This window comes from Pelmatolapia mariae, linkage group LG17 (genome assembly GCF_036321145.2).
Source record: "Pelmatolapia mariae isolate MD_Pm_ZW linkage group LG17, Pm_UMD_F_2, whole genome shotgun sequence".
NCBI lineage: Eukaryota > Metazoa > Chordata > Actinopteri > Cichliformes > Cichlidae > Pelmatolapia > Pelmatolapia mariae.
Window position 1 is genome coordinate 11,533,040 of NC_086242.1, and position 25,037 is coordinate 11,558,076.

The 25,037-nt window shown below is 40.9% G+C and overlaps 1 protein-coding gene across 2 annotated transcripts in view; it reads right to left on the minus strand.

Annotated features, from left to right (window-relative positions):
* plxna4 (plexin A4) overlaps positions 1–25,037 on the minus strand; it is a 239,693-nt gene that overhangs the window by 30,960 nt on the left and 183,696 nt on the right. For both annotated transcript variants that reach the window (XM_063500354.1, XM_063500353.1), the window contains exons 13-23: positions 21,980–22,131; positions 19,832–19,949; positions 18,701–18,837; positions 17,744–17,911; positions 17,344–17,437; positions 15,147–15,380; positions 14,564–14,710; positions 13,801–14,035; positions 12,941–13,083; positions 7,440–7,708; positions 1,348–1,414 (exon numbers count right to left, since the gene is read on the minus strand). In XM_063500354.1, coding sequence (XP_063356424.1) covers positions 1,348–1,414; positions 7,440–7,708; positions 12,941–13,083; positions 13,801–14,035; positions 14,564–14,710; positions 15,147–15,380; positions 17,344–17,437; positions 17,744–17,911; positions 18,701–18,837; positions 19,832–19,949; positions 21,980–22,131 — 1,764 coding nt within the window. The remainder of the gene's footprint in view (positions 1–1,347; positions 1,415–7,439; positions 7,709–12,940; positions 13,084–13,800; positions 14,036–14,563; positions 14,711–15,146; positions 15,381–17,343; positions 17,438–17,743; positions 17,912–18,700; positions 18,838–19,831; positions 19,950–21,979; positions 22,132–25,037) is intronic.

Below are 25,037 nucleotides of genomic sequence, written 5' to 3' on the forward strand. Positions count from 1 at the left end.
AAAGTGATGACTACGGAGATGGAGGAGAGAAACAGGATGACTGTGACATTTTCTAGACTCAAAGGTGGAGAGGAGTTGTGGTTTTGCTTTTAGTGAATAGTGGTGTCCTGTGAAGTAAAAAGTACACCTCCTCAGTGCTGCATCAACATGTCAGTATGCTTTCTAGCTAAAAAAGGACAACAAATCCTCCAAGTGTTAGATGAATCTTCGGTGGCTGTGGCACAGAGGCTGTCTTTTGAATATTATGAAAACATTTTCCAAATGGAAGCCCAGACGACACACAAAATATGCCGTGTGTATGCTGTATTTTATGCACACTCATAGGCTATTTGTGCTATTCCTGTACCCAGCTGTATTAAAGGTAAACATCTTATTTAACAGACTCAAAAAAATACATGCAGAATTATAGGACATCAGTCATGATTACATGCTTGTGCTATATTCATACATCCATACGTTGGAAACCAAAACAACCAGTAACAATAGTTCAGCTGTTAAATATTGTTAAAATTAGGAACACTGGCCAACTGTCCTATTATAGTTCCTTACTATCAGAACTATTAAGAGGTCCCTGAAAAGCCATCAGTGGATCCAAAACACCAGTATTAACAGGGACTATCTAAAGAAATCACATTTGTCCCATATTAGCTTCTCCTCACAGGCTTCATGAAAAAAACAACAACCTTAAATTAAATGTACCATCATATTTTATAGTATCATATTATCCCAATACAGCACTTTACGTCAGAGTGCAGGCTTACTTGTGGTTCCCAGAGTTTGGAAAAGTGGAATGATAGGCAAAGCCTTCAGCTATCGGCTCCTCTCGTGTGGAACCAGTTTCCATTTTAGATTCAGTAGGCAGAAAACCGTTTTATTTTTAAGATTAGACTATAGCTCTTCTTCTTTAAAGCTTATATTTAGTTAGGTGACCCTGAACTACCCTTTTGTTATGCTGCACAAGGCTCTGGCTGCTGGAGGACCTGATGCACTGAGCACTATGCCTCAGCACCACAGTTTTTATGCTTCGTCCTATCTGTCTTCCTTTCCTCTTTCTTCTCAGCTCAACTTTTTGTGGCATATTGCTAAAGTGCCTTGCCTTTTTGGCACGCTAGGCTAACTGGTGATTCTAAAGTGGCTGCAGGTGTGGATATGAGTGTGAATGGTTGTTTGTGTCTTTGTGCTAGCCCTGTGTAGGACTTGTGACCTGTCCAGTGTGTCTCTTACCCCATGTCAGCTGCGATGGGCTCCAAGCCCCCCTGCAAACCTCAACTGAATGAATGGTTAAGACAATGGATGGATGAATGGATGGAGAAGAGGAAGCATAATCACAGAAAACTAAAGAATTACCTTCAGAAACTTGTAGAGGAGGAATGTAAACCAGTTGGTCAGCATTTTCTCCGCAACGGACTCGGTCCTGGAAACAGACAGCGACAAAGCACATCATGAACATATGATCCCTGTGCTCTTATTACATCATTAATATTCAACACCATTGTCAAATATTAAGTTAAAAATGATGGCCGCTGCCATTGAATACGCCTGGGCTATGCAAACATAATTGCAAAGCCATGTATTGGGAGAGCCTTTGCACATGCTATATGATGGCCTTTCAGACAATCTTTCGGCTCGCCTTTATGCTCAGGCACGCCAAGGGCAGCTTGTCTACAGCGGCAGGGATTTTAATATGAGGCAAAGCAATTAAAAGCCTTTATTTGATCCCAGTGGATTGATGTCGTTAGGGGCTGGAGCGGCTCTGTAATAACACTGGCCTCATTATCAAGCGCTCCCTTGCCTATTCACTGGACTAACACTCGATCCGTGCACAATAGAAAGTGAATGAATACATCTCCCTCCCTTTCTCTGCCTGGCATCCATGCTCCACTGGTGTGGCAAAATGGTGTGCATCTCTTTTTGTGTGTATGTGCTGACCTGGGCTAGCAGAGTGAGTGATCCCATGTGAATGGCTAATATGCATACATAATAACAACAGTGGTGGCAAAGAGAAAAGGAGGATAGGCAACGATCGAATGTCTTTTGACAGCAACCTTCTTGGCCAGCAGCAGGGGTGTGTGGGCAATCTGTCAGAACACCTCAGATACACACCCACACACCCCTGCCTCCATCCTCAATGAGCAACTACCATAGGCATCAATATTTCAGGATTAGTGTCCATTGTGCCCGCTTGTGTGCGCGTAGATTTTGTCCCTAGTGTTTCGACTGCCACCTGCATCCCTCCCACCCCTCACCATTCAGACAGCCTCTTAAAGGGACTTCAAACTGAGCTGTGAGGGGGGGGCTTGATGTCTGCTGTGCCAGTGGGCTGGTCTGGTACCCCCCTGTCAACACTGGCACAGCACCTGGGGGGGATTAACTTCCTGCCTCTCACTGTGCCCGCACTTTTATTTTGCCGCCCTTCCTCCGTCCACAGATCCAAGGGTCAACAAGGTCACGTTTCATCTTTTCTTTCATGTGTCCTTGCTCTCTTTCTCCCTCCCGCTGGCTGCCATATTCTGGATCCTGTAATCATACACGCTTCCAAATCCTCTCCATTTCCACAAATGTAGCCTATCTATCAAAGGGATGAAAGGAGCATGGAGAAAGGAGGAGGTGCACTGGCAAGGAAGGAGTGAGGCAGTACTGAACAAGGCAAATGAAGAAAAGAACTAAAATAAATAGCTTGGCTGAGTCCGGCCTCTGCCTCTTTGTAAAAAAAAAACAAAAAAAAAACCTGAACTTCCTTTTTCTTACTCATCACCAATGAAAGCTGTGTTTGTGTGTGCCTGGACAATTGCAACGCTGTTTTAAGGCTAGTGTGCAAAAAGCACAAATTAATCCCACTGCGCATGTATTCAGAAATTATCATGTGTGCTGACTAGTGTTTATTGTATGTGTCTGTGCATGCGTCTGGCAGTGGGTGGTAACCCTGCAGTGCTAAGAAGTCTTGGCACAGCCGCACTGTTTCGCTTATGCTCATTCTCACTCATAGCGCACTCTGTGGGGAACGAGGATAAAAATGGCACTGTGACGGAGATGTTTGAACATCTAACATTAGCGTTCGGTTTTATAACTTTCAAACAATGTTCTCCAAACCTTACTCGGCTCAGATTCAAAACACAGCACAACCTATGTTTGGGTTAATGCAATGAAATGTGCCGTGGCGTGTTGGCATGGTCAGGCTTGTCTGCTTGGCAGACAGACAGTGGGACAGTGAGCACTGAGAATGAGCTAGAGCTGTGGGGACCTGGCAATATTTAGTTCCCATTGATTACCAAGGCAGGATAGATGGGACTCCATGCCTCATCGAGTATTTAACCTTTTCGTTGGCCACACCTGCAAGTTACATGCATTTTAATGTCCATACGACACAGTTAGTGTGACTCATTAATCAATATCCAGCCAATTAAGTTATAAAGAACCTTTTGTGTCACATTTAATCAAATCAAATCACTTTTTTCCATTTACTGATAAACTGTTTGTTCACACTTTAGAATACGCAGCTCCTCCAGAATAATAGAGTTACAACAATATTAACAAGTCCTTACTCTGTCTAACAAACAATTTCTCACATTTTAAAAGCTGGAACCAGAAAGTATTTCACAGTTTTAAATGAAATCAATTTAATAATGAGTTGTTAAAAGTCCAAAATATATTGTGACAATCAACAAAGTATAATTTTATGACACCTATCTGTTTGTCTGCCTGTCTATCAAATTCAGCTTGAGGTGTCTCTCTTGCATTAAGGGGAAGTAGTAACTGCATTTTCTTTGATTTTAGTCACATGCTAAAGCAGCACGGCTTGAAATAAGAAACCATTTCTATTTGTCACTATGGCTCTGGGTGGGTGAGGACGATTGGTCATCATAAGTGTCAAACTGTCTTGCAGTGATGGCTTGCTACTGACACGGACTTGTTGATGCATGTGCACCGACATTTATTGCATTTATTGCTCACACCCAAACAGAGAGAGCGCTTATCCTTATACAAGGGGCTCTTCAGACCTGTGTGATGACAGGATGTCTGTGCATGAAGCCAAAGCAATATTGTGATTAACACATGAACATATTGGGTTTTCATCTTTTGACCAAAAATCAAAACTGCTATTTTGACGCATCGACTGCCGCCAAACAAAACTTAAGGCTGCAAGAAAGGCAGTTTAACTCTGCATGATGAGGGATGCTGGTGTGGGGAGGCTTGGAGAGATGGAGGAATGAAGCAAAGAGAGGAGTTGAAGGAGGAGAATGCAGCAAGGAATGCGACAGATGGTTGTGGAAGGCTCTCGTTAGTTAGCTTGCTTGGTGGTTGTGCTTCAGCACAGGTTGAGATGGGACAGATGGAAGGATGTGTGTTCGTGTGTGGAAAGAGAGAGAGAGAGGGAAAAAGGCACACACACACACACAGATTTCTTGGAAGAGGAGGCAGTGGGTATCCGTGCTCAGATGCTGTGCCAGAGACACCCTGCTCACGCACTTTAAGCATTGATTTAGCAATCAAGAAAACAGGGGAGGGGAGGGGGGAGAAGGGGAGGAAGAGCTGGGAATATAGATTGAGGGAGTGAGTATAGGAGAGCAAGTGAGTGATAAAGATAGTGACGATGTTACACAAGGGACACAAGCTTCAAGCTTCAGAACTGAAGACAAACATGAGAGAGAGAGCAGCGAAGAGTGAGACGACGGAGTCAGGTAGTGAGGGAGGAGAATACTGAAAATGAACAAACAAGGAAAGAAAAAGAAAAGAGGCAGAACAAATTAAAGAGGGACTGGGGGGTGGAGTGCTATTTCCTCCATCTTCACAGCCCCCTGCCTATATATCTGGGCTATTTTCAGTTGCTATCCAGGGACGCACCAGTCAGCCCACACTACAGGGTGGCAGAGCTTGCTCAAACTGCCTTATCACATCTGAAATGCATGCTGGGTTGTTGGAGAGCTAATAAGCGCAACGGTGGAGGAAGAATGAGATAAGGACAGTCTGATCAGTGCCAATCACAATCGTGTGTATGACAAATAGGGATTCAAACTGGGTGTGGATGTGTTGTAAACATGTGCTATTTCCTCACTGCTGGCTGAATGCAATGACATTGTCGCCGGGGTTTCCATCTGCCCTGTCACCAAGGGTGAAGAGAAGGAAGTGTCAAAATAAAGTGTCTTATATTCGGTGTCTACAGTTGTTGGTCATGCACAGGTCGCTGTAGAACTTTCTGTGACTATTTCCTTGAGAAGTTAATCCTAAATTCACTTTTGAATCAAATTCTCATATGAGATTAATAATTATCTGCATGGAGAGCACACACAATGCTCTGGTGACGCATAAACTGAGTGATCAAAGAGCTGCTCTCACGACTCGCCTGCGTGCCTTAAAGTCATCAGCTTTCCTCAGGTGGTGACACAGCTTTAAGTATCTGCATTGTCCTTGACCGCCTCTCCCTGTCTCTGCTGTACGCGCCATCTCTTATGCTGTATCTACTGCCGGGATCAGCAGTTACTCCATTGTTTAGTGGCTGCACCACATTCGGTGAGCTCTGGCTGCAGTTAATCAGCTTCCAGCCCAGACGGCAATAATTTCTCTCTGCATCACCAAGCAGAGCCTAAACAGGCGTTCATGAGGTGAATATGCCCACTGTCTTCTGGATGGTACGGTGAACAGCATTAATTTCAGTCCTGTCTGCATATCCTTGCTTTGTTCATGCATTTGTCTTTGTTGGCAGAGAGTGAGTGAGGGTGTTTTTAGGCAGAAGGAGAATTAAAATTAGAATCGAAATGAGATGGACAACTTCATTTATGATATGCTTGTCAAATTATCTGGGGATGCCAAGACTTGAGTGACAACCCGCAAGTAAAAACAACATTTCATAACATGTGTGTGTAGTGTAAGTATCATTGAGCATGCACACGCTACACACGTACAGCTGTGAGGAAGCTGGTTCACTCAAGAAACCATAATCATCACATTTACCAAACACCGTAGGCAGGAAGCATAATCACATACAGTGCTGTGTTCAAGTGCATGCCATTAAGGCTTTGACTGCAAATCCAACGGAGGATTGTGATTGTGCCAGAGTGCAAGCTTTTCACAGTCTCACTTTCTCCCTTTTTCATAAATGAGTATTTTTTTTCCTCTTGAGCTATTTGAAATTGGATTCAGTGCTAATTAATTATAATTATTTTGCTAATGATGTGCACAGTAATACACTCTGGTGTTTCTGAGACAGAGCCAGCAATTCAAGGTCACAGGAGTTAATCCAAACATGTCAGGGGACATATCTAGTCCTTCATAGTAAAGAGGAACCTGTATAAACCTTCAATTTCTATCCCAAACCAACAAGAATACAAAGCTAGGTTTAGAAAAGCAGATGTTGTGTTAGATAATACATTTTATATATGTGTACCTATAGACTGATCTGCTGTAACTTTATGACCAGTGACAGGTGAAGTGAATTACCCTGATTCTATCAAAAGTGAACCAAGGAAAGAAAAGTTGTGAACTAGTAACAGGGTCCAATAGATGAGCTACTGTTGCTCAAATTGCTGAAAAAGTTAATTATGGTTCTGATAAAAAGGTGTTAGAACACATAGTGCATCACAGTTTGTTGTCATTCCTGCAGACCAGTCAGGGTGGTCATGCTAACCCCTGTCCACCAAGAATGGGCACATGAGCATCAGAACTGGACCACGGAGCAATGGAAGAAGGTGGCTCAGTCTGATAAATCATGCCTTCTTTTATATGCGTGTGTGTTCCATGTGCGTTGCTTACTTGCAAACACTTGGCACCAGGAAGCACTATGAGAAGCGAGGCACTGTGATGCTTTGGGCAACCCTAACCCTAATCCTAACACCAGGTGGGTACTGGCACCTACTGGTGCCCTGTTATTTCTTCAACCCTTGGGTCCTGCCATCCATGTGGATGTTACTTTTGACACATATTACCTACCTAAGCATTTTTGCAGAACATGTACACCCTCAGCAGGATAATACACCCTGCCAAAAAGAAAAATGGTTCACAAAAATTTGAGAAGCACAACGATGAGTCTGAGGTGTTCAGGTTATCTTATCTTATCTTATCATTTGACCTCTAAATTCTTCAGATCTCACTCCAATCAAGCATCTGTGGAATGTGCTGGACAACTAAGTCTGATCAATGGAGGCCCCCCCTTGCAACTTATACAACTAAAAGGATGCATTGCTAACATCTTGGTGCCAGATACCACAGCACACATAGTGGAGTTCATGCCTCGATGGTTCAGGGCTGTTTTGGCCGCATAAGGGGAACCAACACAATACGGTCAAGCATAGTACCATTAACTTACTATCAAAAAGGTAGGATACGTCTTGGTTAGAATATACAGCAAAGAAGACTAAATTGTCCTTCACCAACTATGTAACTTCAACTTCACTGATATCACAGTCTAACAAGTGCTCTACTTGGTTTTCATGCCTGCTCATTACCTGCGGAGGAGCAGTTTGGGATGGTTTTTGCTCTCGAGGTTGCGGTCTATGAGGTCGGACAGCAGGTGCTTAAGGACATCAGTGGCATACTCCAACTTGCTCTGCAGCACTGTCATGATGAGTGAGGCCACATTGCCGCGGTCCCTCATTGAGAAACCACGCTGGGCCTCCAGAGTGCGAATAAAACACAGCAGGAAGATCTTGTTGTTAATGAGCTGACCAAAGAGCTTCAGCCCTTTCTCCACCTGCTCCTGGCGGTAGCCTGGCACCTGCACGGAGACAGAAGAAATGTTCACTTACTTAAAGAATGCAGACTTTGTGTGGTACATTCAAGGCCATGACATACAGACTCAATTAGTCACTGGGTAAATCACATGCACTGCTATTTATTACCTTAGAAGATGTACAATGTGTTATGTCTTCTTTTTAAAATGACACTTTTAGGTAATGTTTATACAGATAGCATGTTGGACTAATCACAAAACAGGTCAATAGGATTGAGAAAGTGACTCTATTATGAACAAATTTTCCACCCTGTCATCCCCAAAGCACCCTCAAAGCATCACATTTCCTCCACCTTGCTGAATAAAATGCCAAAAACCTCTTAACCCTGGAGAACCCATGGGGTCAGATCCGACCCCATTGGTTTTCTAGGGAAACCATGGGGTCAAATTTGACCCCATGAGTTCTCCAGGGTTAAGCAACTTTTCTCCTGCTCTACATTGTTCTGTTATTTCACTTGTTCTACAAATGTGTTTCTTTTTTACCCAAACACAAAGTTAAAATTCACATGTCCATAACACCATTTTTAATAATATTCTTTCATCCAGTGTTGGTGTTTTCTCCATCTTAATCCTTTCCTCTTATTAGTCTTATTAGTCTCCTCTTATTAGATGTGTTTCATCTATTCCCATCTTTGCCCTAAAAGAGTGTCCTGAGGAAAACCCTTTGCTGCAGTTGTTGGGAACACTTGTTGAGAGCTGAATTCTCGCTCCAACCGTCTGAACCAGAAAAACCTTCGTGATCAGTTGTGGTCAACTTCCCTCAGTACACAATGGAGGAGATAGTGCTAAAGGCAGCATGGAAGAAAAAAGACCATGTCATCAGCTTTTTTGCAGATGATGTCATACTATAGTCACAAAATTTAAACCAAACTATCATTCCTTTGTTTAATGTAATTAATACCTTCGCTGAGCATTCAGGGTACAAAATTAATGTGGTTAAAAAAGCCATGCTCACGACAACATCAACTAAATATATAAAAAACATTTATGCAAGAACATGAACTTTGTAATAGGCAATATTCTGGGCTATCAAGTATCGCAGGGGTGGGGGAACTCCAGGCCTCAAGGGCCGGTGTCCTGCAAGTTTTAGATATCACTTTTGGTCAACACACCTGAATCAAATGATTAGTTAATTTCCAGGCCTCTGGAGAACTTCAAGACATGTTGAGGAGGCCATTTAGCCATTTAAATCAAGGACACATCTAAAACCTGCAGGACACCGGCCCTGGAGGCCTGGACTTCCAAACCCCTTTTTCTCTCTTGGCTCTTGACGGAGGCGGTCGCACTTTTCTCCTTCTCCCTCTCCCTCTCCCTTATCTTTCCTGCTTGGCTTCTCATGTCTTTTGTATAGTCTTGCTTATTCTCTAACCCTCAAAGAGTTTCTCAGTCTTGTTCTCTAAAACCTAAAGAGTTATGGATTTGATCAACTGGTCCCATAACGGAATTGACACCTTCCTGGGCTTGGGAGAGCCCGATTGTCCTGCGGAGACGTTTGCTGCTGGATACTCGATGGTCGGTTGCGTCGTGTGTCTGGCGACACTCTCTATGGAGGACACTGAATGACATCTATCAATTCGGAACCACGATAACAGAGTTCTAGCTGATTGAAGCTGGCTCGGACCTGGCTTATCGAAGTACAAGAAGCGGCTACAGCTGTTTAAAATCCCATAAGGCTGGCCGACATGATAGACGATTGGCAGGGCTTTGAGTACTCAGACTGTTTTGAACGCAATGTGGATAAGATCTTGGAGAAGCTCATGGCTCTGCAATATGGATAACATCTTGGAGAAGAACAACGGGAATTGAGAGAATTGGTGACCAGTGATGGACATTAGACCAACTGTAAAATTGGATGCAGTTGTTCGCACTAAACCCAAACATTCACCATCTTCACTCATGCGGCTATCCCACTGGTGCCAGCTGAAGGCCTGCCAAGGTCGAAGCTGACTGGAACAACAAAAATTCTTCCATGATAACAGGATTGTTGTCAGAACTCTTTGTCCCTCCTTCAAGGCCATCCGTGTTGACCGAAGATTGTTGACTTTTCCTTAACCGGGTGAAGGGACACTTTCTCGACACACACGGACACATACACATGTACACTGACACAGACCTGCACTCACCCCCCCACCCCCTCCAAACGCCTTCGAAGCTTATGTCTTCTATGTTGTGAGATGTGATAATTCATGTGCTATGTGCTGAGGTGTTTTTTTTTTCTGTTTTCAAGCTGATCTCCCTGTTGGAGTTCAGTCTGGGGGGAGTTCTTTTTTCTCCTCGTCTTTCCACATGTTGTGCATTTTCCATGGTTATACCTCTCTGACCTGTCTTCCCCGTGATGTTTGTGTAATGCACGTATGGTCGGAAGGGTGAGATGGCGCTGGCATGGCTGGCAGCCTTAACCCAATTTCCCTCGGGATGAATAAAGTATTATCAATCAATCAATCAATCAAGTATTGCATAATTTTAAAACTATGTATCTTTGGAACATTATTAAATGCATTGTGTACAATGACCTGTACTTGACAAATTTTTTTATTGAGTGCCGCAAAGAAAGCTTTAACAAGAAAATATTATCAATAGGTTTCGCGATGTTTAGATTGAAAGAATTTTTTTTTTTTGATAAGTGGAAAACGTGGACATTATAAGGCACCAAGGAAAAGGTATGAAAAACATTTATAGGCTATGCGTTTTTGTACTTAAATGTATATGTATGCATGTATATGCAGGACATTTGCAACTGGCACCCACATTTTCTTTCTCTTTTCAGTTTAGTTTTTCTCTGTTCCCTGGAATTTAGTTGATGTCAATATCAAAATTGTGAACAAAACTTTCAGTAAAAAAACAAGTGTCAAAATGTGTTTTCATTTAGAACACTTTCTTTGCAATTGCATGTACTATAAGTTTGTACTGTAAGTTGATTATAAGTATGTTTATTTTAATCAGAAGCACAGAGACTTGTAATAAAAAAAACCTATAAATTAAAAATTCAACTATAAATTACAAATTAAACTATAAATGAATAAATACACTATTTCCCTACATAAAAGTGCAGTTTAAAAGTAATAGGTTCATCCCATTGAATAAAAGATGGAAAAAAGGAGAGGAAAAGTATAAGGGAAAAGGATGAATCTGGGGAAATGAGACGTTTAACATTTTACAATCTTTGTTGCACTTCATCTGAAGATTGAGAATAAAGGCAAGTAAACACTGAGCCTCTTTAGGGAATGTTTATTATTTTGATGCTGCTGTATAAGCTGAAAGGGAGTGCAATGATGTGAATTTCCCCTGTCTGAGCCCAGATCATCCCTGCACCGTTTAAACAAGTAACTTGCTACACATTCCTCTCTTCTCCATTTTTTTTCCCACACAAATAGCACCTAAGGAGATTATGTCTTTTTATCTGTCAAGAGCACTCGCGGTAAGACAGCATCTCTTTGCACCCAATGCAGCTGTCAACCAGCATATGTTCTGTCTTTCCACCTTTCATGGAAGTAGCTGTAATCTGCTGGGAATTATTGTTATATTGCAAGCCTAATTTCACACTGCTTGCCAAGATGTGTAGTGTGTCGGTGTATGCATGTGTTGAGCGTGAGATCGTTTTCTTTGTGTACAGGCTGCATACTGCATGAGATGCAAGGAACACCGTGTGTGCTTTACCTGTATGTGCTGGCTTTTGATTGACTAATTTTTCTACTTACATTTCTAGCATTAAATGAGCACCTGGCATGTCTTCAAATATTTTAATACTGACAAAACTGCTTAAGTAAAACTAGACGAGCCTTCCAGCACCTGTGCTACTTCCGTCCACAGTAGACAGTCAAAAACTTGATACTGAGATATCTGATACATCAATAACAATTAAGTAGTCATCAGCAGCCCAAGACGAGCTTGCTGCTTTTTTCATTAGGCTCCTTTTCCACATTATGCTCCTTATACAGTTCAATATTTATGCCAATTAAAATATAATTAATATTGCTTATTACTGGGAAATTCTCATCAAGGATAGAGAGGCTAACCCTGAGGGCAGTGAAATAGGGGTCCATCATTCTCTTAATGGAACAAGACGACCTAGTCAATTACGGGTGTCTATCAATGTCACCAACTAAGGATAAATGACTTGATTTTTTTTTTTGCTTTTCTGCCTGTGATTGACTTTTAATTTGCTTTAAGGTGGGGAGAGAAAACGGCACAGCTTCTCGTATCATTAAGAATTATTAATGAGACCACACTCCTGAATTGAGGGCTGCCTTGTTTGTTTTTGAAAAAGCGTGTTGTTGTCGGCCGTCAAAGGGGTTTTGTTTACCAGACAGCGACACAAACAACATCGGCGTCTATTTCACCTACTGTGACCCACCACATTGTTAATTTGCTTGCTCATTTTGCTCTAATTTCAAATAAGGCTAATTGTTTTGCAGCTGTTATTTGACGGATAAACAGTTAGACACGTACAGTTACACACTTGATTGATGAGAAAATAGGTACAAGTTCTTATATTTACAGCTGTCTTCTTTCACGAATGTATTGAAAACCACAGCTTTCTATTTAATTGAAGTGCTCTAAATATTTGACCTGTGCATGCTAGTGGAAAACTTCACTTTACTTCCAGAAAAGAATGTGAAAAATGTATATAGGCTAACCAGTTGACAAGTGGTTGCTGGAGGTTCCTGGGTATTGCTAGGGTTAAATCGTTCATTAAGGTGGTACACTAAAAACCTTCTTATGATTGCTTTGGTCTCTCATAGTTTGCACTGAAGAACCAGCAAATTCACACTAACCAATCACAAAGCAGTAGGGAAACTTGGAAAAAATGCAACCCAAGTCCTTGAAGGTAAACGGCCTCCATTTCTGATTTGTGTTGCACTTTTCACAGAGTCACTGCTGCTTAGTGAGTAGTTTGCAAGGGTTTGCAGACAAGTTCCAAACAAACTATGGGAGACCATGGCAATCTGCTAGTGACCAAAGCAATCTCAAGACTGTTTTTGGAACAACACTCAACCTCCTACGACAACTCGCTAACAAGTAGAGGAGTATGACTCGGGGCCTTATATAGAGTCTGTGTGTCAACAATTTATCACAAACATAGAATCCTAATAGAAAGTCAATTTGAAAGAGGAGCAATGTTTTCATAAACTAAAAGTGCCTATTTATTTTATATATATATAAAAGAAAGAATAAATAGTTGCATTTTCCTTTGTAATAAAAATTGGTGAATCATACCTCCAGATCTCTCAGGACAGGATGCTCCTCAATGCCTGGGAAGAGGACTCTCATGGTATAGGTCCTGTAGTCCAAGAAGGGGATACCTGCACCATCTAGATCACTGGTCAATTCATGGATGTCTGTCTGCAGCTCTGCAAATGCTAATAAACCAAACAGAAAATTGTATATTAGTATATATACATATAAGTCTTACATAACTCTTAGCTAGGCTATAACCTATTATTATATAGATTTTACCATATAAAATAATATCTAAAATAGTATCTAACATGGTCTGTCAGCAAAACCTGTTATTTCCTAGATGTTTTGCCTCTACCCTGCCTTCAGTTTATCTATCTTTATCTTCCTGTTTATCTGCATGAGCTTACCTTTTATTTCTCAGTTGCTTCCTGTATAATTTTGAAGGGCATTTCCTTGTGGCTCACTACATTTTTACTTTTTGATTTTGTTTTATTTCTGTCCTCATTATTACCTGATGAAGTGTACCTCTTTCTTATTTTGTTTTTAAATTCCTCTAGCACAAAGATAGCAATCTAAAGTTAAAGTGGATAGATATTGGAGGTACCATAGAAAACTAGATACCATTTTAAAAAAAAGTTTACAACCTACCTAATCACAAACAAGTTCACGCTAAAAAATCCAGTTTCTCTCTTGTCACAATGATGATGTGGTAAATGGACTGGTTCCTATATAACAGTTTCTCATAACCTATTATTTAAATAGGAAATTTCTAGTATTGCTAACAAAGATTTAATTAAACCGTGTAAATAAATTTAAAGAACCAAAATTCCTTCGATGTTTTTGGAAACAAATGTGTAAAATGAATATGCTGATCTGCACTAGCATGAACCTCTTACCCTCTTTGCACTCTAGAGCCACACGTGACTCCAGGTTGTCCATCTGCATCTGCAGCCTTTTCAAGGTGAGGTCACTCTCACGAGACTTGCGTTTATAGGCAATGAGCACTGCCACGATGACAAGGATGAGCAGGGCACCGGCTGCAGCAATGCCAATGATTGCAGTGCTGCTGAGGGGGCTGTCGGACGTGATGTGGACCGAACCTGGTGAATTCTCGATGCCGCCCACACGTGCCTTATGACAGTAACAGACAAAAAGGGAGATTATAGCTATTACATTGATATGGTTAAGTCAACGTCCAAGCTCAGACACACAGACAGACATATTGATTTGTGTACACACTTCTGTTTGTTTGGGCATCAACTAATTCTTTCACAGTGTTGTGTCCATTTTTTTTCTATGATGCTGGGTTCAGGTGGTAACATCAGGAAATGCCTTGTTCAAAGTGGTCTCTCTTAAAACCACAAATGGAATCTTCATTGAGTTTTCTGGGGCTCTAATGCTTCTTATTGAAGGCTTATTTGTTTGTCTTTTGTCTGCTTGTGGGCACTAACCGCACAGCTGATTGGATTAGAGCCATAATCTGAATGGGAGTGGACAAGTGGAAGGATGGAAAGCAACACAAGGAATGTCTGTTGGTCTGTCTGTCAAACTCTCAATCGATTTTTAGGTCTGTCAGCCTTCTCCAACACTGCCTGCCTCTCCGTCGTTTGTCTGTCTTGCTCTATGTCTTGACGTTGCGACATGTGCTGTGTCACTCACCAGGATCTTGTGTCGACCAATCAGGTTGGGGGACTCGCAGAGGAGTTGGTTCTCTGACACTGTTAAAATGCAGGGCTTCTCTCCAATCAGAACTGTGTAGTTCAGCTTTCCATTTCCGCTATTGGTCGCTGGAAGGAAATTCCGCCCCTTCAAAAGAATAATGATTGATGTTATTGCTGTCAGTGTCAAAGTGGAAGGGTTAGAGAAATAAGAGTCAAATGATATACGTTTATGTTTATCTATATATTCGTACTGCAAAGCTGGGCAAAAATATGTTATGTGCAATGCTCTACAATTTATTTTACTTGGGTATGCAAATGATCAGTTTAAGCTGAGCTTTCTATACCTATAATATTTAACCTAAGACATGGTACTGATCTTGGGTTAGTTTTCACAGACTAACCCAAGATACAGAAATCATTTCTAAGCTGTGTACTATATGAATTTTAAGATATACACAGTCATTACTAGCAAAATATCTCATTTTAAGGTCTTTACATTCAGACAAAAGGCAATAAAAGATAATAAAATATTATAACAATGAAAATCTGAGTGTATATGCGGGTGAGTGATATCTTCCTACTTTCAGTATAATGGGCGATCCAGGTTTAAGCTCCAGGACTCCGGATGGACTAATCGGTTCAAATTCCGGATTGGGGAAGTAGATGAAGTTGGTGTTATTGAGTGTGATCTGCAAGTCATCCAATTTAAAGCCGAACTCTTCAGGTCTTTCAGGTACTTCTTGGTGTCTGGCCAGGCTGATGGGCAGCTCTGGAGCCTGGCACACCATAGTTGTAGGACCTAGTATGTCGCAGAACTAATTCACAAAGAAAAGCACAGTGAATTTATCGTCTGCAAATTACTGCATTTATACAAAATATAGATTATTTATTAACAAATTTCTCGTGGTTGGATCTCAGCATGCACCATACCCAAACTACCTGACTGTGTTCCCAGTTAGCTCACTCGCTTTATTGGCAGTGCTAATGTGCCAACCCATACCGTCAAAAGTCATTAGTGTCAGCCTTTTATGTCACACTTGTGCATTTCACTAAACCCACTGGAGACACAATTGAAACTGGAAGCTCCTCCATTTCCAAGTGCAGAGAAGAACCTGTTGTATTTTCCTCAAAGGAAGCCACCAAATGAGGTGCAGTTAGAAAGCGTGTGCAGTCTCACCGCAATCACGCTTTGATGTGTGAAGATTCAGGAGTGATAACTAAGTCTTACCATCCCTTCTTTACCCTCCACAAAGACCCCTCCCCAGCCTCTCATCACTTCTTTATTCCATCCTGTTATTCCTCTCTGTGATCTTTTCTTCTCTCTTTGACAAATTCTTATTCCCTCAGTCATCTTTCTCGAGACCACTTTTTTGCTCAATTACAGTGCCTCACATCTTTTTGTGTCCCACTCGTGTTTTTCCCCCCCCCTCATTCTCGTCTTTGCTGAGGTTTCTCATTTGACATGTGATGTTATTTAAATTGTTCATTTGGCGTCAAAACCAGTTTTAAAAACAATGACAGACTGACGCGCAATTGTCATACGATGCACACTTTTCAACATCCCCTTAACATTTTCATTCCTCTCCGTCTGTCAGGGCACTGATAAATCAACGACCGGCACAGGTCGCCTCCGCAGACGTTTCTGTTTCATTCTCAGACATTTCACATTTTCACAGTAACCTCTGCCATGCAGTCATTCAAACTATTGCCTGTCACCCTAATTGGCTCCTTGAATATCAAATTGACAAATCCTGCAAGGACATCTTTGACAAGGATCATGCACTGGTACAAGAAGGTAATAGAGGAAAAGAAAGAAAGAAAGAAAAAGTAACAAAAACTCTTTTTTGTGGACAAATGCTTTGGATGTCAATTTTGAACTCCTTTTCATTTAGATCTGAGCTGTGTCAGATTGAGACTATATCGTGACACACTGAGACACTTGAGATACAATGCCTAAAAGAGGCACATCTGAGCACAGATGTTAAACGTGGTGTCGGGCCATGCTTAAATGGACCAAGAAAGATAGCATTACCACCTTTTGTTACTTCCTTTTATTTCAAAGAGATCACAGAGCCTCAAGCATGGCATTACCTATCCTCGCCTGGGTAAAGGGGCTAATCACTGTGGTTTCTAATTCAATATCAAAAGTTCCTATTTGTTACACAGTGGCGATGAATTACATTATTCCCTATTCAGTTGCAACCTGTTGATTTTGCACTGCAGTGCCACTGAATTTTTTTTCCTAGCCCTACAAATAAAGAAATGCTCTGGACTAAATGAAACTTTATGGCTGACTATATAGCTCGCCGTGTTCATTTAAATTAGCCACTTTCTTTTGTTCCTGGGCCACATTAGTAAAAGTAAAATAAAATTGCACGGAAATAGGTCAACAAGTATTGATTTTTTTTGTGGTTTTGCCTCTGTACACCAACACAGCGGATATTTAAATCAAACAATCCAGAATTGACTAAAGTACAGACTTTCAGATTTGAATCAAGGGCTGTAACAACACTTTACCACTAACTCTTTAGGAATTACATGTGCACCTATTTTTAGACTACAAAGGAAGTGGACAAAGTGGTGTGGGCTGTCATTTCAGTATTCCATTAAAAATTAAGCAGATTTCAAGAGATCAAAGACATAGCAACAAGTTGCAAAATTATGGACCTAACTGTGAACAATGGAATGCATTGCAACACAAAAAGTTTCTGTTTTTAATAACACAATTAACCACGAGGTGATTGTTTGATCACCCTCGCTGCATCTACATTCACTTACATTGAGTGTCTCATGACCATTGTATTTGGCTCTGATGAGTGGTGTCTGAATGATGTCCAGATTAGTTCCTGTCACCGTGATCGGAGTATATCCACTGAAAGAGAAAAAGAGGGGAAAAGAAAAGACTGTTTGAAAAAAAAAAAGACAGCTCAGATTGCTTTGACAAATGGTGATTTGAATTATTTATTCATTGCTTAGTTTACGCACCCAATGCAAAATTTGTACGCTGTAAATTTTGTATTATGTTGCAGTAGATGATTAAACCTTTTCATTTCCTCCTGACAAGGATCTGACAATAACCTGTGCTGCTGAGATATTTCCATCCACAGGACGCATAATATTCTGTTGATATCGCTCTGCAGTGAGTAACGAGTCAAAGTAAACGGACAAAAATGTATACCTGAAGATGCTCCACTCAGGCTCTATCTTGGTGATGGTGGGATCTTCCACATATTCAAACTGGAGGTCTTTCTGAAGGTGGGCCCTATCTATGCTCACAGACACAGACACATTTCCAATGCCATGTAGGGAAGCATGGGTTCGGCAAGTAAGCCATAGGCCACCCCTCCTAAAACAATGATAGGATGAAACATTAGTTACATGTACTGATATGTTAGTGGTACACTTCAACAGACAAAAGGAGGAATCAGTACAGTGGTATTTAAATGTAAAGAAACCCAAAAGCCGTCTCTCTAGTCAATATCCTTTTTTAAGCAGACTACTAAATTATTCCAACACTAAAAGCGATGTAATAGTTAAGACATTTGAACGGTTGGTTAAATAGACATTGATCCATAATGTATTGACTGAACTGAGAACTGGGCATTTATCAGTGTCAAATGGTACATTGCAATGATGCTGTATTTGCCCAATCATTTATGCTGCAATATTTATCATCACTGAGTAGAAATTTGAATCTTAAAATTGGAAAACCTCTAGTCAACGCTATTTCTGCTCTCAAGGTATTTAACATCTGCAGCTGTGTAGATGGTTAAACGTAGACCTTCAGCCTGCTACTGTGACAGGGTTGAGCACAAAGGCAATTTGAAGTACTTTAGCATTAATTTTCATTTGTCTTTATGCAGTTGTTTTAATTGAATTTAACATTTGTGTGGGGTCCAGCTGCAAAACTTTCTCTTTTTCAGCAATGGGTGTACTCAAACCCTTGATTAATCATAATGTAGTAAAGTTCCTCCTTGGGCATCGTGATATTTCATTTTATGTGTGAAAGTGAGATATTGTTGTGATGTCAGAAAGGTTTTCTACCTGTAGTGTGACAAAGAGTAGCTTTGCCTGACCGTTTAATTGACTGTTAAAGTGTGACTGACGGGGTCAGCGCTGGCTTGTTCCAACTAACCTCTGATAAGTGCACGGCTGGTCCTTGAACATGACTGACACATTGCTCCCAGCATCAAAGTGGCTGCCAGTAATGTTGACGACAGTTCCCCCAGAGACTGGCCCACGGCTTGGCGTAAGACTGATAATCCTTGGAATCTGGTAAAAATTTAAAAAAAATAAAATAAAATAAATTAAATAATAAATGTTGGTAAGAAAGTAATTTATAGCTGATTCATAAGCAGTTTGACAAACAAAGAAATACATTCCCCTGAAAATGGCCAGGTAAAAAATAAATACAAGAAAGTCTCGCTCAAAATAGAAAGAAAGTAGGTATAGTTCAAAACTTTTGCACAGTGCTGTACTTTAACCTGAACCCACTGATTCCACTTAACGTGTTCTCTGATGAAAAACCTTTGCAAATTAAAGTTACAGTAGCAGCAGATGCAGTTCAGGGGAAGTGGGGCATAAAGTAAATCCTCCTTCAGTCCATTTCGTGTTCTTATAATCTCATCCTTAGCCTGCTGTGTAGTGCGACATCTAGACCTAACATCTTATAATCCTGTGCAGGGAGCCCATTGAGAAATAAACCCAGCCAGCACCCATTAATGGATAGCAGTAAAAATGATAACACAGCATAAAATACGTACATAACATTAACAACTGCTAATTTATTTCAGAAAGCGAAAGTGTGAGAATAATTATACGCAGAGTGAATGTTAAAAAAACCACAGCAAAGGTGTAATGTGTGTTTTCATCTGTTAATGTTCAATTTTTATTTGTTATTCACTTCGTTTTTTTAATCAACGTTCATGTTTTTTCTTCATTTTCTTCTCATTAGTAACTGTCAGTCATGTCTCACGACTGATACATGCATGACAGAAAAGCTGAGAAGCAGACTCTCAGTGAGAACCACACCATGTTGGAACACAGCCAAAAAAGCAACATGTACATACAGCATTAACACAGTAGGTGAGAAGACTGATCAGCTACAAGCAAGGTGCTAACATGCCGAGGGTGACACATGCAGTATAGTTGCCTTTCTGCTAATAGAAGCACACGTTTCAATTTTTAACCATCAAATTGCTATTTTTTTTAAAGTCTGCAAAACTACACATACAATTACACAAAAACAACAGAAGTTAACACTCACCACAAAGTAGTAGTACTTGGAGGATTTTGCCATAAATTCAGATGTGCACTGCCCGACACAGACCTGCACATTCCCAGTATACTGGCTCATCTCAGCTCTACCCATCTCACACACAATCCTGGAAACAAACATTGGCACAATTGTAGAATATGTAACAAAACAAAGCATGTGTAATTGCGCAGTTACTTGTACTATACCAGTTGGCCTCGCTGGGAAATGCAAAGCAGGTTATTTAATAGATTTATAGCTAGACCTGTCTCAAAGCTTGATAAAATAATGCATTATTTGCCAACAGCTTCACCTCCCCCACGCTGCCAACTTGTAGGAGAGAAAGCAAAAAGTCTCCATCCTTTTACATATGACCTCAAATGCAGCTACCTCTTCTGCTGGGTCAGCATTTGCTTAAAAAGTGCTGGCACACAACTTTCTTTCTCAACAGAAGAAGCACGGGGTCTGTTGATAAGCCAACTTTAAACTAGTTTTAATAATTTTACAGACCGCACCTGAAAGGAGCCAAAGCGCTGGATTAAACTCGTATGTCAACTAAATGTAACCTTCTGAATTTTTTTTAAAAAAAGAAAAAGATTATTGGAGTTGTGTGCGCTACTGAGGGAGGAACTGTGCTCTGTCGCCCACAGCAATGCCTCTACTGTATAAGTGCACTGCTCTGACTTTAAATTAGTTTACATTCTGCTAGTCAGAAGATTATGCCAACTTTGAGATCATATCTCTTATGCAACCACCAAGACCACGCTACATGGAATTGTTAAGGATCTGTCAAGTTGCTAACAAATTGAACAAAGTGCTGTTTGTGTGCTTGGGGAAGTGTTTTGCCCTTCAGGACATGAAGTGCTCAGCTGTGGTCAAAGTTCTTTCAGTTTAAATCTCATAACAGCAAAGGTCTATGACTGTGCTCACACAGAATCTGTATAATACGCTTCAATATTTAGTACATACTATCAACAGGCTGCTGCTGTAGGTTGGGCTTGAAAATGCAGAGCAGGATTTTTCCATTTAAATTAACATTCGTTACATTCAAGCCTTTGCCTCGGGAGTTCACACAGTGCTGACTGAGAACATCTGTGCCACATCAGTCTCTCTGTATTCTGCAACATGACAGAGTTTTAAATACAATGTCTCTAGCGACATTCCTGTAGTAGTGGTAAAGACAGTGCAATTAAATCCCACTCAGGAAAAGGAATTAATGCCTCTCCACTAAGTTCTAACTTTGTTCTGCAAGTTCTTAATTCAACCTGCTGGAAAAAACTTATCATCCTGATGTCTTTTGTGCCAGCATGTCCAGCAAGCATTTTGTCACTGATAAGAGTCAAATGTACAAAGGCTGGTTTTAGACTATTCCATAAAGTCGAGGTTTACGCATTCACCTAATAAATAAAGGATTCCCCGTTTGAGCCTGGGAATAGACACAAATCCCTGGGAGGATTGTGCCAGGAAGGGCATCTGGTGTAAATATCTGTGCCAAATCAAATATGTGCATCCAGCCACGGTGCCATCCCCTTGTGAATAAGGGAGCAGCTGAAAGAAGCTTGGTTGTAGGCTACAAATGCCTTAGCTAACAACAGTAGCTAAAGCATTGTGTGACATTTTCATAAACTGAGTGTCAGTTCAATTGAAATTGAATTAAATTGAACTTTTCAGACCTATCTTGAGTATTGTGGGGTCCCTCCAGTGGATGCGGTTTTCATAGTGTGAAGAGCTGTAACCTATCTCTGTGTTACTTCAACCTCTATTGATTGGTGTGCCAGAACTGAGACAAACAATCACAGTCAATGGAGTAGTCTATGGAAATTAGGGGGAACCTATTGTATTAGAACCTCAAGAACATTGGATACATTTTTGATCTATTTCATTCATTCAGAGAAGCATTACAGCCTAAAATAGGGAAGCTGGCAATGGTGAGGACAAACATGGACACCATTAGAGAGGCTTTTCCTCATCGTAAGCAACCACCATTAGTGTTTGTGTGATTACACTCATTACCACAAGGTCAAAGGTTTGGCATTTCAGCTCTGAATGAATGTTTTTAAGTTGATAATGACCATTTGATGATATGTTATTTAATGCTTAGTCATGTCACCTTTTTTAATTGCTCATTATGTGATTTACTGTGATCAACATGTGACTTACTGTTCAGCAGGGATGTAGCCCTCACGTATTGGAGTGCAATCCACTTCAGCCACCTTCACATTACCCTGAATCTCCCTAAAGTCCAGTCCCAGGTTCTCACCATGGATAGTCACAAGTGTGCCACCTTCCCTAGGGCCTCGCAGAGGGGTGATCTGTTGGAAATGATGATTATGAACATTATTTAGTTTAGTTTTTTTTACTCAACACAATTATTTTCCTGACAACGTAAAAATAGAAAGTGGTGGAAAGCTAATGTACATGATAACAGCAATGAGACAATATATATAATTTAGTTAGTTTTGTTAAGTAGTAAGTTAATCCATAATTCATAGATAGTTTAATGAATTAACATAATAAATCTCTCACATGTTTCCATTAGCTTTCCATTAACTGGACAACCCTGTCCATTCTTTATCCAAATCTGTGTAATTAGGTTTAGAGGTCATTATTTTAAATGAAAACTGTATTTGAGACTTATCTCAAATGAAGAAATAGGCATGTGAAACAATGTGAAATCTGAATTCACCAGAATATGGCACAGAATATTCATGTTATAAAGTTGCGGTTGTACAATAAAATAATATCACAAGGGTGTTTCAAATGGTAGTCGACTGTTAGTAGTACCGTTTAGTTTATGGCTGGTAAACCAACTCAACGTCATGTTTTGTGTTTTTACAAGGTCCTTGGGGAAAGTGTTCAAGTTTACACATTAGGTAGCAGTCTGTAGCCTGGGGAACGGGACAGATGCAGTGATTGGTAAAGGGTCAAGACTCAGGGTCAACAACTGTCATTTCTCTATCTGGTGTACACTGATATCTACTGTGAAGTATTTCATAAGATTAACTTATATCTTGGCATCGGGTGACATCTTTGCAGTAATCACAATGTCCTTTGATTTATCAGTAACATCTCTCATTGTTGATGATGTGGTTCCAGCATCCATCAACACTTTACTCACACAATTACTTTTTGGCCAGTCAGTGTACGTGTGAGTACACATCATCAGACCCGTCCAGATGGATGGATGTGAGAGATGGACACAGAATAGTCTGTGTCTATCTGTCTCTGCCAAATAAAAGTCCTCTAGGCTTCATGCTGCAGGCAGGAGCCCAGCTTTAATGGTGACTGTCATTTCTCTGCGCAGTGTAAAAGTTGGCAGCGTGAACCCCTGTGGTGTTCACAGGTAGAGTGCTGTGTGAGTGTGTTTGCCTTTATCTCATAGCTTGAAGCGGTCGGATCCTATAGCGTGACTTTCCGTATGTCACTACTGCAAGCACGTCAAAAACATTTAATTTGACTATTTGAGTACTGAACTCACCAGTCAAATAACTCAGGCAATCTCAAGCCAGGTCATGCACAACACAAGTCCTGCGACTGTCATATGGGAGATATCGTTATCGTATGCTTCAGCGTCGCTGATTAATAAGGTTCCCTGCTGATATCTTAATGAAAAAACAGAGCCTTCTGGGAACAGGGCTACAATACATGCAATTAAAAAGATTGCACACAATGCCTCGTGGCTCTCAATTTATTAACAAATATGGAGCAGGAGAAGGACTTTGAGGGAAGCGGAGAAGGAAGAAGCAAAAGAAACCAAGAGAGAGAGAAGGGAGAGCGAAGAGGAGAGACGCAATGAGGCGTTGATTAGATTTGTGACTTTGACAAGATAATTGACGGTTGGGTAGAGGCAAACACTTAATCACTTCTCCCTCTCTCTCTCTCTCCTTTTCACTTTTCATCTTTCTATGTGAGTCTCACCCTCTCATTGTTGATGGGAGATGTCATTATAATGAAGCGTATTAGAATGCATTAGGGCCTGGGTTGTCTTGGGAAAGTCCTCACTCCTCACCCACTGACAGTTTTTATGGGGGACGTGAGAAGGCTGCAATATGTCCCCGCTGCAGCCTCGGGGATGTAAGGAGAAATACAGGCCCATCTCCAAGAATAAATCCACTGCTCCGGGAGAAGACAAACATTAGAGAAGTGGAATGACAGAGTGCAAATGACTGATCCAGACTCTTTAAATAAGTGTAAGGGTGGGGGGGGGGGACAAAATGTTACCATCATGACATCACTCTTCTTAAGAGTTGATTTTGAACGAATGAAAATAATGACAGTACTCTGGGTTATCTGTGAGGGTCGAGTAATTACAAAAAGCCCCTTTATTCTTCTTCTTATGACTCCCCCATGTTTGTTTCCCTCTGTCTCGCTCCTTTATTTAGAAGCAACTCGGGGGAAATTAGACAATTCTGTCGTAACCCATCAGGTTAACATCTCATGAGTGAGCAGCCAGATTCCTTGTGATCAGGCAGTTACTTGAATGCCGCTACATCCAGGATGATAGAGGGTCAGATTCCATTTCCGCACCCCCTCTTCCCACTCTCTGTCCGTATCAATCTCCAGGACAACAAAAGGGATTCCCCTCTTTGTCGTTTTTATCTGTTCTATGTTTCATCCACAGTCAGTCATCATCTGCCCCCAACTCTCCTCCCCAGGAAAAGGATGCAGAGTGGACCTTTATATCCATCACTGGAAAAGTGGACCCGGGTAAAAGGGGGGACTCTTTTCAGTCATTCAGCCTCATGTGACTCTTTTCTGGCTCAGTCTAGCCATCCATCACTGCCTCTCCCTCTTTCATGTAACCCCAAATCCACCCTCCTCTTCCTTCATCTGGCAGCTTTCCATCCATCTTTCCTTTATGTCCTATTATCCTTCATCTCGCTGACCCTTATCACTGCTGCTTTCGCCCTTTTTATGTGTCTTGCACAGGTCAAGTCTATTTACCCCACATGGCGCTGGGTTAAGTAGGGATTCACCTGAACATCTGTGCAGCTGATTGATAACTAACAAGAGTGAGGATGATTTGTCTCTCTAGATCTGGATATGTGTTTGTACATTGACATTTCAAGTATGAGAGGAGTTAATGTTGGCAAAAAATAACTACTGTCCCCCTACGGTTTGAAGAAAAGACATCTAAAATGCTAAATTACATGACTGCTGTAATTGTAGTTCTCGTATGCCATTATCATTGAAACTTTTTTTTTTCCTGTGATGTGTT